Below are 13,736 nucleotides of genomic sequence, written 5' to 3' on the forward strand. Positions count from 1 at the left end.
TGTAGAGGAGGGACAAGAGGGGGAGAGGGAAGGTAGGGGGTGAAAGGTAGACAGGTGGAACAACAATAATCAGTTTATGACTGTAAATAAATGAGCAAATATTAAACTTGGAGTATACTATTACGATCCTTTAGGAATTGCTAGGGCCGAGATGGAGGTATTGGAGATACGAGGCACATCGAAGAACAGTCACAAACAGAATATTAAAATCATGGCAGTGTACACCTTGCTAGGTGAATCAAGCCCTATATGTAGTTGAAAGCAGCCGCTGTCAGAATGCAGGTGATGTGACCATACATGGGAGGCTGATTGCTGGGTTACTGTGCAGGAGTTCCTGTGTAGTAGCCATGGCCTATGTCAAGTATGGCTGGCTCAAACTAAATATGAGAACATGGGCTGTAGCCTGGACCTGTAGGCAGGAATCTGGGGATAAGTAAAGATGTAATAGTATTTTATTACATAAGCATCCTGAATGCAGAATAACATTTCTGTTCCTCTATGCTCTTCTTTACTCAGCCCCTGGGGGCTGCACATTTTTCTACCAGCTACAGTAAGTTGATTTTGATCGCACCTCCATAGGCTGGCTCTAGAATCAGCCTTCTGTGGGTTAACGCAATTAATTGAATTTGAAGCCATTCATTTCAATTATAGTAAAAATGTGTATATGAACACACAATACAGATATATACTGAGTAGAGAGGGCTCCTACGTTTTCATGGCAGGGGCTGTCTGTGCAGCAGCCTGTTCAGTGGCCCGGTTGGATCCTGTTCTCTCTTTGCTTATCGGGCAGGGCCTGCATCTGCTGCAGCCTCTAGAAGCTGGATAGGGCTCACGGCAAGGCAGGAACGTGACTTCCCATTGGAAGTGATCTCTCTGCTAATCACAGTCCAGACTGGCAGTCCCAGGGAAAGAAAACACCTCCCATGGGACTGCCTCTTTGCCGGAGATTTCTATGGAATAAAAGTCAAAGTGCTAATTAGTGAGAGAGAGAGAGAGACAGAGAGATTATTATTCTATAATTTTTCTCACTGGTGTAATTGTGTAATACTCCCTGTGGGCAGGGAAACATCATTCCCTAATCCCAGAAGTCTCCCCTCAAGGGCTCGCTTCTCTCGCCATGCTTCAGGTATGCTGGCTCTCCACAGGTTTGTATTCCCCTTCTATGCCCACGTGGGTAGCAACAATGGTAGCTGACTGGGCCTACTGTAGCGGTTAGTGGCGGTTCTAGGGGCAGGCTAACAGGGCCGTCGCCCAGAGTGCCGGACCCTAGAGGGTACCACTGAGTCCCCAGGAGGAAGAGAAAAAAAAAATCCTAGAAAAAAAAAAGCGCCGGTATCCCCCCCACACTATCCGCCACAGGGGGGCACCCGGTCCCCTCCCTGCACCGGCAGCCGAAAGACGGAGCTCACTCCTGAGCTCCAGCTTCCGGCAGAGAGCACTATGGGACGGATGTCGTGACGTGATGACGTCCCTCCCATAGCTCCATGGTGGAGCCGCGGTCAGACCGGACGGCAGCGGACGGAGGAGCGAGGCTTAAGGTAAGTATTGTGTTTGCTTTTTAATTACATTTTTTTTTCAGAAGCACCAGCACTGGGGGCATGGCAATAGGAGGGATTTCTATAGGGGGATTACTACTGGGGGCATGGCTATAGGGGGGAATTACTACTAGGGGCACGACTATAGGGGGCATGACTAATGGGGGCATTACTACAGGAGGCACTACAATAGGGGGCATTACTACAGTGGCCACTACTAATGGGGGCATTAATATAGGGGGCATTACTACTGGAGGTACTACTATAGGGGGTCATTACTATAGTGGACACTACTATAGGGGGCATTACTACAGTGGACACTACTAACGGGGGCATTACTACTGGAGGCACTACTATAGGGGTCATTACTACAGTGGACACTACTAATGGGGGCATTACAGGTGTGAGCATTACTACTTTGGGCACTACTATAGGAGGCATTCTTACTGTGGGCACTACTATAGGGGACATTACTGGTGGCACTACTAATGTGGGCATTACAACTGTGGGCACTACTATAGGGGACATTACCAATGGGGGCACTACTATAGGGGACATTACCAATGGGGGCACTACTACTGGGGGCCTTAACACTGTGGGCATTACCACTATGGGCACTACTAATGAGGGCACTGTATGGGGGGCACCACTTGTTGGGCCATTGTGTAAGGGGCACCACTGCTGTGGGCATTGTATAAGGGGCACTACTACTGTGGGCATTGTATTAGGGGCACTACTACTGTGGGCCTTGTGTTTAAGGGGCACTAATTTGGGCATTGTGTAAAAGGGGCACCACTGTGTGTCATAACATGAATAAGGGACTACTGTGTGGCGTAACTTGAATTGAGGATAATGTATTAAAAAGGGAATTACTGTGTGTGGCACAATATATTATACAGGGCATTACTGGGTGTGTACCAAATCGATATTCCAAAAGAATTGGAAAAACAGAATGTCCTCTATAGGCGCACAAATACAATTAGACAATAAAATATAACCTTTATTGGTATGTATTAAAACCTTATCCTGTGAAATATGGTTAAAATAATATAGAATGAAGAAATAATGAACAAAGAAAGAAAGTGAAATTAAAATACTAAGACACTTGACTCACTGAATGCTGCTTATTATGCAATTAAATCAATTATTGAGTATCCATGTCTCTTATTTCTAGTAATTGATCGGTCACAAGTCTTATTTATGCATAAAAATTAAATATATATTGAATGCAATGTTCTAAATGTCTTAATGAGGACAAATAGTTAATCCTATGAACCCAAAACCTCCTTATTAAACAATATAAAAAGTGGCAGTAACAATGTCTCTAAATTATTGCAATCTTTATTATGCCTGGAGACAATTGCTGCTGTCCTTACCCAATATGTTCTGCACCTTCATATACACTCTAAAACGCACCGTGTTGCATATATTAATTGGGTATAAGTTACTTATGTAGATTTAATCGTTATGCTAACACAATTTACTCCCATAGGTCGGGTTCATACAATAGGTGAATTCCCTATCTCAATACGAGGGATAATAGCAACAGTATTCCTATATGTTGCAGTTTGGTAACTAAAGATAATTGTTGCTATTTCTGCATAATATATACTACACCTTCTTATACATAATAATACGCACTGTATTAATATCTAGTTATTGTGTATGCAGTTAAACTGTTGTTTTAACTTGGTTCACTCCCATATATTATTATAGTACAGTGCACACCATAGTGTATATTTATGATATGATTCAAATACGACTAACACGTGTGCGATTATGATATTAACACATATCACTCCCATATATCCAGATAATAACTGGCCATTTTAATATGGTAAGCTCCTTATTTAATAATATATTAATAGGCAGTTTTAGGATCTGGAGTGATCGTCTTGGAATACTTAACTGAATATCTGAAAATATGGGGTGAATTACACAAGATACAGTAGGTCAAAGCAAATGCTGACCATACTGTATACCATATAATTCACTGGTACTCACTGTTAGGAGCTAGCTCGTAACCGATGTACATATAACAGGCATTAATCTCCAACTAGTCACAGTGCATATAGCGGCCCATTTGTGATTGTAAAACGGCGTGCAATCACGCGTCACCCCTAAACATTTGGTGGATTCAGTGGATATATAGTAGCATTCAAATATACTGTAGCAGGCACTGATCTCCGACTAGTCAACAAATTGAATAATACGATGGAGATGCCTGATGGTAACTATAAAGCAGCGTGTAATCTCAGGTGAACTGACATTAAATGAGTAATACGGGGAGGTGCCTGGTGGTAACTATAGAGCAGCGTGTAATCTCAAGTGAACCACAACACATTCGGTGGGTATAGTCACAGCAGATATAGCGGCAAAGTGCCCAGTTGTAATTATAGAGCGGCGTGCAATCACACGTCACCCACAAACATTCAGTGGATTCAGTGGATATATAGTAGCATTCACATATACTGTAGCAGGCACTAATCTCCGACTAGTCACAAAATTAATAATACGGGGAGGTGCCTGATGGTAACTATAGAGCAGCGTGTAATCTCAGATGAACAGAACATTAAATGAGTAATTCGGGGAGGTACCCGGTGATAACTATAGAGCAGCGTGTAATCTCAAGTAAACCACAACACATTCGGTGTGTATAGAATTCAAGTACCGATCATAATTCCTACTTGTATTTCATATTAATTATAGCGCAGGATCAGTCGTCAGTGTCTGAGAACACCGACGTACGTTTCACAATAAGTTCTTTCAAGGCAAAACAGAGTGTGCTGTTTGCCCGGGTTAAGTAGATTTTAGCATCCAATCAATTCAAATCTCAAGGTCAACTGTCACAGGCTTCCAACAGAAAAATCTCCATTGTGAGGAGTCCGGACATAATTACTCAAACTGGAATTATTATTATAATCATAATTACCCTATTTACTTAATATATAAAAATAATTAAATCTTATACGTATAAATAATTAAAGTACGTGTGCATGTCTAGAATAGGCCCTGGTAGCGTTCATGTGGTTGTGATGTCAGAGGTCCTCTCTTCAACTTGGATCTAACAACAACCATGGTGGTGATAACTTGGCTCTAGTGAATGTTCACTACTACTGCCTTAAGTTAAAATTTGGCCATCGCAACAGTAAAATAGTCTGTTATTATCTGACATCAGAACTTTGCTGGCGTCAGTGTGGACATAAAAGCTCCTGCTTTCACATATGGTGGGACTGTCCACTGATTTCTACGTTTTGTGATGAAGTCTCATCACTGATAGGCAGTATCCTCAGCTCTACAACTATTAAAGATCCATTACATGTCTTGTTATGTAAACAATTTCCCTATACTACTAAACCCTATAACAGACTAAGGGCCTGATTCAGCAAGGATCGCAGTAGCAAAGACGCACGCAATCGGTCGATTAATTTGCATTGCGCATGTGTATGCATCGCAGTGCGCATGTGTGAACTAGCAATTGCGATGGGAAATGCATTTGCAGAGGTTACGCAGACCCAGAGCACATTGAGTGACAAGAAGTGCCATTTGTGGGTGGTGACAGGGGGAGGTCGGGCGAACGCAGGCATGCCAGTGTGTTGCAACGCCGTTGCAGGGGTGTGCATAAATTATCCGCTGCAATAACATACGCAGCATGAGGGCTCATAGCGTGTACTGAAGTTAGTAATTCCTGAGTGAGGTCTGACCTGCCTTAACTGTGCGTATGGGTCAGATGTTACTGATTATTTCCCTATATTGCCCAAGTATATGGATGTGTGTAAGGGGAAGTGGGCGTCCTTATGTTAGGCTATGATCGCAATGCGATTGCAAACACTTGCATTTCACAGCTAATATTAGCAACTGCGGTGCGGGCGTTCTAGCAGAATAGCGATCCTTGCTAAATCAGGCCCTATGTGTCATGTGTTTAACGCTGCTAAACTCTGAATTGCCACTAATTGGAGAAAAACGAATTTGCCCACTATTCCTGCACTAATCAATAGAATTTGGTATATGGCTTCCATGGAATAAATCACTGCCCTCTTCCATAACAAATTGCCAAAATTTGGACACCTTGGTATTCTAGGATCCTTCCAGATTTGGTTTGACCCTCATTTTGAATTAATAGAACTGTTTATGTATTTATTTTTTCTTTGCTCTGTTAAACCTAGTTTTATTATTCTTTTCTGATACCCTATTGACTCTTGGGGGTAAATTTATTAAGATTCGAGATAGGTCGAGATAACCATCTCGGGTAATTATTCATTATTTTCCTGCTTGCAAATTTACTAAAGGCAAAAGTCGGGTGCATTAGAGAGAGATTTCTCTCATCTCACTCGCAAAACTCGGGTGAGATAGCAATCTCGAATCAAATCACCATCGGGCCAAATCGGAAGTACTTTTCACCTAAAACATACATCTCTCATCTGAAGCGTGTTGTTACAGTGTGTCCGTGGCCCTTATTGCATTTCTGCGGAGAACATTGTGGTACAAAAGGTGAGTATTTGATCTTTTTTCAGATACGTCCATAGGATACTTTACGTTGAGAAGGGGACATGAACATCTGGCAGCAGGTGAGTATGTGGGAGTGTGTATGGATGTAATAAATCTTTATTTTCACAGTGTGTCTCTTGTGTTTTATACACATTTCTGTACAGGTGAACTACACGTGCCAGTGAGCCCTTAATGCCCCGCATGCTTTCACTTGTGGTTCTCCAAGTACCAGCATAAGGGGAAGGCTTGCTGGGACCTGTAGTTCCACTGTAAAGACAATGTTGATAATTCTATTTTCAACACTACATACACTATCAACCCACTACCCACACTCAGGGGCTGGCGGGGATAGACCCGGGCTATTAGCCTAGGCCAGGGGTGCCCTGGAGAGGCGGACCCCTTTATTGGAGGGCTAGAGGTCAGGGCTGATGCTGCAGCTGGGGGGCCCAGTGAAAGGGCTCCCCTGGCTGTGGCATCAGTCCCCCGCTAGAAAGGGTCCGGAGCTGGTTTTAAATATATGGGGAACCTCACACCAATTTTTTTGCCCTAAAATCACCCGAGAAAAATCGATCTACATCACCATCGGCAAACTCGTTTAGCCTCAAATCGCCTGTTGGTAAATTTGAGAGATAAAAAGAGATTAAATCACCCGAGTTCAGGCAAATTACACCGAGATTAATCACTTTGGGTACAATCCCGATTCTTAGTAAACTTACCCCTTACTGTTTTGTATCCCTTTCCTTTCCCATCCATTTTTTCTTATTCTATATTCACTTCTGTATTTGCTAGTTGTTGCTGGTTTTTACACCCTAACTTTTGAAAACAAAAATCATGAAAACAATGTACAGTAGTTTGATGTTCCTTTATTATTTTTTTTATAGCTGTATGTCACTTTTTTTCTTATATACCTGCTTATCTAGCTTTAATAAATAAAGAAATGAAATAAAAAATAGTCTGTGATTATGAGCGCAAAGAATGCGGTAATGGCGCTGGAGCCCTGTAAGGGGGAGGGGGGCGAGGCCGCGGCGCGAAAGCTGTGGGGACGGGCAAACTGACCAGGGGAACAGTGCGGCCAGGCTAGGGGGAGCCGCCTGGGGGCAATATAAGGGTAGGCAGGAAGGGGGGGGGGGACAGGTAGTCACAGACAGAAGTTCCCCACCCACCCAGCCCGGAGCTGAATTTGCGGGGTGCACACTTGTATTACTGATGTTGTGTACTGGCTTTTTGTATGTTAAATTCCAGGGTTGTTGGTGTGCCATTTATTTAAAAAAAAATTTAATTAAATTAAATAAAGAGAAAAATGATAAATAAAATAATTGAAAAAAAAATGTTTTGCAGTAGAAAGTATAGCCTCAAGGCTGAGACGGGGGCGGACAGGGGGGGGGGGGGGTAGCCATTTTAGCGTTATCACAGTCAATGTAAGGTTGTGAGGTGGGAGGAAATGGTGAGCAAGGTATGTAGGGGGATTTCAGAGGGCCAGTTATATTTGCCTGTAAATAGGCCGCACACCTGACGCCAGCTTGAGGTGGCTGGGTCATGATAGCTGGTCCCCAGGTTTAGATAGGGTGTGTGGCTTGCTGTGACCTTTAACTGTGGGGACGAGCACGTCCCCCGTGCAAACAGAGAGAAGGGGGTGCAGCTTGTTGCGGCTTACAAGGTTGGGCTGAACATGTCCCGCATGTGGTTGAAAAGGGATGCGGCTTGTTGCGGCTTACAAGGTTGGGCCGGACACCCACCCCACGCACATATGTACGTGCATTTTAACAAATGGTGCAAATGCCTTGCTTACCAGTACTCTCCATGCCCAGCGATCTCTGTTGTGTGTTTTAAGTGTGCTGCGGTTTAATAAAACTGTTACCGTTTGCCCAAACAAATGCTTGGACTCAGTTATTGCATAGTGCATGGAAAAAGTGGGGCCGCCGGATAGTTGGCCTCTCCCCCTTATTGGACTCGGAACGACCTAATGTTATACTGGGTACACACTGACAGATACATTGGCCGATCAATTGATTGGCCAATATATCTACTGCACGTCAGCCAGTGTGTACCCGCGATATGTCGGTGAACGTCGTCGTTCATCGACATATTGCATTGGCTCTGCTGCACAGCCGATGGACAGACATATCTGTCCATCGGCATATCTGTCCATCCACAGCGGCAGCTGTCAGGAGGGGATGGCGGGACATGCGAGGCCGCCGGGATCCTAGGGCACAAGCAGTTGATGATGGCCATTCAGTGTGTATGTACGACCATCATCTGCAGCTATACCTGCAGATCAGGCGATCTGCAGATATATCTGTCAGGTCTATACCCACCTTTACTTACACGCGCAGAAAAGAATACATCTAATTAAAGTTCCTCCATCAAATGCCAACAGTAAATATGGCCGCCAACAAGCACTCTGATTAACGCGCATGCATCAGCGTGATCGCGCTTACCATGGGCTGGAAGCCCGAATGTCACACACGTGTTGTCCGCCCGTGACGTCGCATACAATGGCCGCTAACGTAACTGTAGTAGAGCTGGGGTTCCTGCAGGAGAGTGAGCCGTGGCGGCTGCTTAGCCCGCAGTTCCCCAGTAAGGCAGGTGGCCGGCCAGCTTGGCTGGGTGAGGTGGGTGTGCCTGGTCCAGAGGTGCTGCAGTGCGGTGTGTGCGGGAAGCCTCTCGCCTTCCTGCTACAGGTATACGCGCCGTGCACCGGGAGCTTCCACAGGACTGTCTTCATCTTCTGCTGCCGCGATCCCAAATGTCACCAGGTGGCAGAAAATCGCTGCTTTAAAGGTATCGCTACACGAGGCTGGCACTGCCAGGTGCATCACCCTAGCTAGCACACGTGTATATGCCTCGCAGAGTTGCTCTGGTGATCACATCACTGACCAATTATTAAAGAAAGATTATGGTTACAGCCAAATGTAGGAATTATTTTAAACTTAAAGAAAGTGAAATAAAATAATAAAAAAATAAATTAATAATTAGAATGTAAATTGGGACCGTGGGCTCAGCAAGTTATTTCTCTTCCATAACCATAAATATCCCTGACTCTAGTGGTCACTGACGTCAAAGTTTTTTTTTTTTTTTTTTTCAAAGAAACAATTTGAAATGTAAAAGTTTTTCTTTTGTATTTTGGTGGGGAAGCTTGTACCAACATCTCTCCTAAGTCTTTTTTTCTTTATGGTACTTCCTCATCTTTGCGGCCCTCTGCTGGAGCCTGTGGTTACGCTACTTACGTATCTTTACTAGTCAGTGAAGATACGTAAGTAGCGTAAACATGAAGAAATACCATTCGGCCCCTTGTGGGCTCGCTTTGCTCGCCACGCTGCGGGCATGGTGGCTCGCTTCGCTCGCCACATGGATATATTCCCCCTCCATGCCCACTCGGATGGTAGGGAATGACGTTGGACACTGGCTGATCTTTACGCTACTTATGTATCTTCAGATACGATCAGCCAGAGTCCAACTTCATTCCCTACCATCCAAGTGGGCATGGAGGGGGAATATATCCACTTGGCGAGCGAAGCGAGCCACCATGCCTGCAGCGTGGCGAGCGAAGCGAGCCTGCAAGGGGCTGAATGGTATTGGCTGATCTTTACGCTACTTACGTATCTTAACTTTCGTCATATTGCTGAAATTCTTTTTTTTTTTTTTTATTATTATGGAGCTACAAATTCCAGAATGCTTTGCTATAGTTGTAGCAAGCCATAACAGCAAAACTGTGCAAGGCATGTTGGGATGTGTAGTTCCACAGCATTTGGAGTGCCACAGGTTTTCTTCCCCTGTTATAGATTGTACTTGATAAATGCTTGCTTGAAGCTGTTTGGTTGTTAAGGGCAACTTCTTCACTCTCTAGAAGGCTTAATACATTTCCATGTCATTCAACATGAAATGTGGTATGAAATGATACAGGGAAGATGACCAGGACATTAGGTGGATTTTAGTATTCATTCCCTATAGGTTAGGACTATGCTTGAGCAATACAAGTCTGTTGTCATTTAGAAATCCAGTTAACCTCTTTCCTGTGTGTGATGTTTTTAAGAACGTACACTGAATTATGAGATATATAATCTCTCTCTTTATCAGAGACACTTAGGCGGCACTCCGGAGACTCTCAGAACTGGTGTAAACAAATGTTTATTCAACGCTTGGGGTTCTGTGACCCCTTCTTCAGGAACACACATGTTCCTGAAGAAGGGGTCACAGAACCCGAAAACGTTGAATAAACACAGTTGTTTACACCAGTTCTGAGTGTCTCCGGAGTGCCGTTTTTATACACACTTATTGTGAGCATTTATTCTCAGTTTTTAGAAATCAGCTTCCTCGGAAAAATGACACTTATTCTTATGGCCCACCACCGGATTCGCCCCCATGTGAAGGAGAAAGCTCTACAAGATTTCAATTGAAATGTGGCCTTCGTCTCTGTAGAGTTTGTGGCTGTCTGGGGCCAAAATCATGCTCAAAGTGTCATAAAGTGAATTTCTGTAGCAAATTGCATCAGGTGATGGACTGGAAGCTACAACATAAGCAGTTATGCAGTGAAGAATTTGGTAAGAATAATATTTATACTTGTTAAAGGTCTCCATTTATTTCCTTTTCCTCCCCTGCCATAGTAACCATTAGACAGTAACCTTACTTACCGTGTAACTGCTGGCTTGCACTGATTGCTACCGTATTTCTAATCTCAGGGGGTCCTGTACGTAAAATGTTTTATTTACAGTATCTAATGAAATTCAGTTTCCATCATCCCTGTGTTTCCTTGCCAGCTCTAGCTAAATATGTTAATATATTGAGATCTGATTAGAATAAAATACAATACTGTGTGACCGATGTTCCTTGCGTGAAACTTAAAGAATAGTTCCCACTAAAATAGAAAATATAGTTTTAGGAAGAATATCCTAAGTTACCTCACTCCTGAATGGAAGGTTACTTTCCTAGGATCTGTCGTTCAGGTCCTCTGGAAAGTTCCTCCATGTTCTGCATGCTTCTGCCACATAGCCCACAATCAAAATGTTCTGATCAAAGACCAAGTCAGGTGGAGCTAAGGGGGTCATTCAGACCCGCTCATGAGCGTCAGGTCGCTCGCAAGCGGGTCGATGTTCCCCACTGCGCATGCGCACGACGGAGGGAGCTCCGGCGTGCACATGCGCGAGACCCGGGGAGTGACGGGCTTTCGATCACTCCGGGTCTCGCACCAAAGGGGGCGTGCTGTCGATGTTGATTGACAGCACGCCCCCTTTGGTGGGCGTGCCGGGGGCGTGCCTGCCAGACGGAGGCGTTCCCATGGGAACGCCTACCGTCTGAAGCCGGCCCCACTGACATCACTGACATCACTAGTGATGTCAGTGGGAGTGATTTTGGCTCTGATAGAGCCAAAATCACTCCAGGGCTTGTGGCAGGGAGACCCTACCGCAGGGTCTCCGTCGCAAGTCCGATGGTCAAGACCATCGCGACCATCTTTTTGGCCGCTAGCATATGCTGTGGGTGGTCACCCACAGCTATACGAGCGTCCAGAAGGGCCGCTCCATTTTCATGGAGGAGGGCCCTGATTCAGAGCGAGCGCTCTGGTCAGAGCGTTCAGCTCTGAATCAGGCCCTAAGTGCGTTTGGCAGACATTACTGGACCTCTTATTTTCAAGCTGCGTGTGGACTATATACAACATAGGAGCACATGATGCAGTGGTGGCAGGCACAGCTTGTTGGGAGACCAGCCTGAGCAGCTACCCTAACCTTTAGGGACCAAGTTTTACTTTGGTTATTACGCCTGAATGCTCAGTTTTGGGCAACCTTATCCCTACAGTATGCGTGTTATTTAAACCCTGGAAAAAGGTAAAATATTCTCTACTTAAATTTAAACATGAAAACTGTTCTGCCAGAGGAAGGTAATGAATTAACAGAGCGCCCCTCACTGCTTCCTAATATCCAATGTAAAGCTGCTGCTGTTTCAAGCTTTCATTGCTTGCCTTCCCTGCCTAATTTAAATACATATACAGTACAGTAGAGAGGAAAACCAGCGGCTGAACAGCCGCCGTTTCAAATCCCGACTCCCAAAGCCTGATAGATGAAAATCCCAACGGTGGGTGGTAAGTACCCAAACTCTCCCATGGTGGTGCCTAACCCTAACCTCCCTGTGGTGGTGCCTCACCCCCCACTTCCCGCACCCTAAACCTATCCGCCCTGGGCTTGGGGGGGGGGGTACTTTGCCTAACCCTACTTCTCCCTTGGAGTGCCTATACCTGTTCTCCTTATGGGATATCTGCATTATGAAAAAGAAGGGAAAGTAATTTTAGCCTGCTAAGAGAGGTTGGCCAATGGGTCAATAGTTTCTCTACGAGGTAAAGGTGAATAGCAGGAAAGTAACGGTTTAGTCTTACCACCTAGTAAACTTATTTCAATGTGAAAGTGTCAAAGTAGGGGATGTGTTAGCCAAATGGATGTAAGAAAGTTTTTGCCACTACAATATTATGCAAACTGCGGGTCATGTCCACCATAAGCTGTGGGTGGAAACCTGACCATATGCTGTCCAGACCTTCCTTGCAGTGTTATTTGCCAGTACAATTTTCAGTAATGCTTTTCGAATGTTTCAAGACGGCAAGTATTTGATCAACTGAGGCTTAGCAGCTTTTTTGAAGCAGTTATACATTATTTCCTACAATTAAATGTCATATATTTCACTGAATATTTGCAGACAGAGTTTAAGTATTTAAAAATTTGCATATTTTCTATGCATGTATACAATTTTAAAGGGCATTTTATAGTAATGGATAATTCAACATTTTAGGGGGAGTACGTTTTGTTGGAGAAGGGACTACAGGATCAATTTCACGGGCGCTTCATCCAGCATTTGGTTTTAAATGCTCTTGCATTACTGTGACAGGCACAGTAACGGAGATCCCTCCCCGTCTTTAAGAGGCAGAGCATGGTTTGGACTGCAGGAACATTGTAGGGAGGGTAGAGGGAGAGTGCAGTCTGTTTCTCAGCACAATTATATCTGTGTTCAGCCAACAAGTGGGCAATACCTGCAAGATTTTTAAAAAATATCTGCTTCTAGCCAGATTACACTGACTCCACCTGGCTACTTCTTAATGTCACCCTGGTGGCAATATTTTCTGGAGAGAACACTGAACTAGAATAGGAAAAGTGTAAGTTCATGAAATATTGCAGCAATCTAATTATCATTTGGCTTAATTTTCAGATGTGAACCATGTTGAAGTCCCAGATCACAATTTTCTGTTTCCAGAATATGAACTTGTCACAGAACCTGAGGATCTGGTTTCTAATACATATCTGGATGACGAAGATAACATAGTGGCAGGGATGGATGTGGAAATATTGCCATCCGAAGTGACATTGCCAAATATTGGTAAAATACCAGTGAGGGAGACTTCTTTTGTTCTATATTTGCTTTGTTTGGTGTTGAACTACTTTTGTGGCTCTTTTCTGCAATTAAGAAAGCATTAAACATACATGGATAGGTGGGCAAAAGGCATTACTGAAAATCCTTCTACAGCTAACCGTGTAGGAAAGGAGGTGTTGTCCATGGCATTTCATTAGATTGTAACTGGTAATTTTTTTTTTTTACTACAATTGTTATTCCCCTCTAGGTGAGTGTAGTCAGATCAGAAATAAAGGACGTAAGGCGATGTGTTTATACCATAAAGTTGACCATCTGTTTAAATGCTACTGTGCAGTACTAAAACAGCATGTGTATATACACAATGAG

The 13,736-nt window shown here is 44.0% G+C and overlaps 1 protein-coding gene across 1 annotated transcript in view; it reads left to right on the plus strand.

The window, feature by feature from the left end:
- Window positions 1-8,449: 8,449 nt before the first annotated feature.
- The window catches only part of PDCD2 (programmed cell death 2), a 53,553-nt gene continuing 48,266 nt past the window's right edge, over window positions 8,450-13,736 (plus strand). The window contains exons 1-3 of the mRNA XM_088457408.1: window positions 8,450-8,804; window positions 10,319-10,564; window positions 13,209-13,376. Coding sequence (XP_088313534.1) covers window positions 8,480-8,804; window positions 10,319-10,564; window positions 13,209-13,376 — 739 coding nt within the window. The 5' untranslated portion in view covers window positions 8,450-8,479. The remainder of the gene's footprint in view (window positions 8,805-10,318; window positions 10,565-13,208; window positions 13,377-13,736) is intronic.

Source organism: Taudactylus pleione, unplaced genomic scaffold, assembly GCF_031769625.1.
Source record: "Taudactylus pleione unplaced genomic scaffold, aTauple2 ptg000760l, whole genome shotgun sequence".
In the NCBI taxonomy this organism is placed as follows: Eukaryota; Metazoa; Chordata; class Amphibia; order Anura; family Myobatrachidae; genus Taudactylus; species Taudactylus pleione.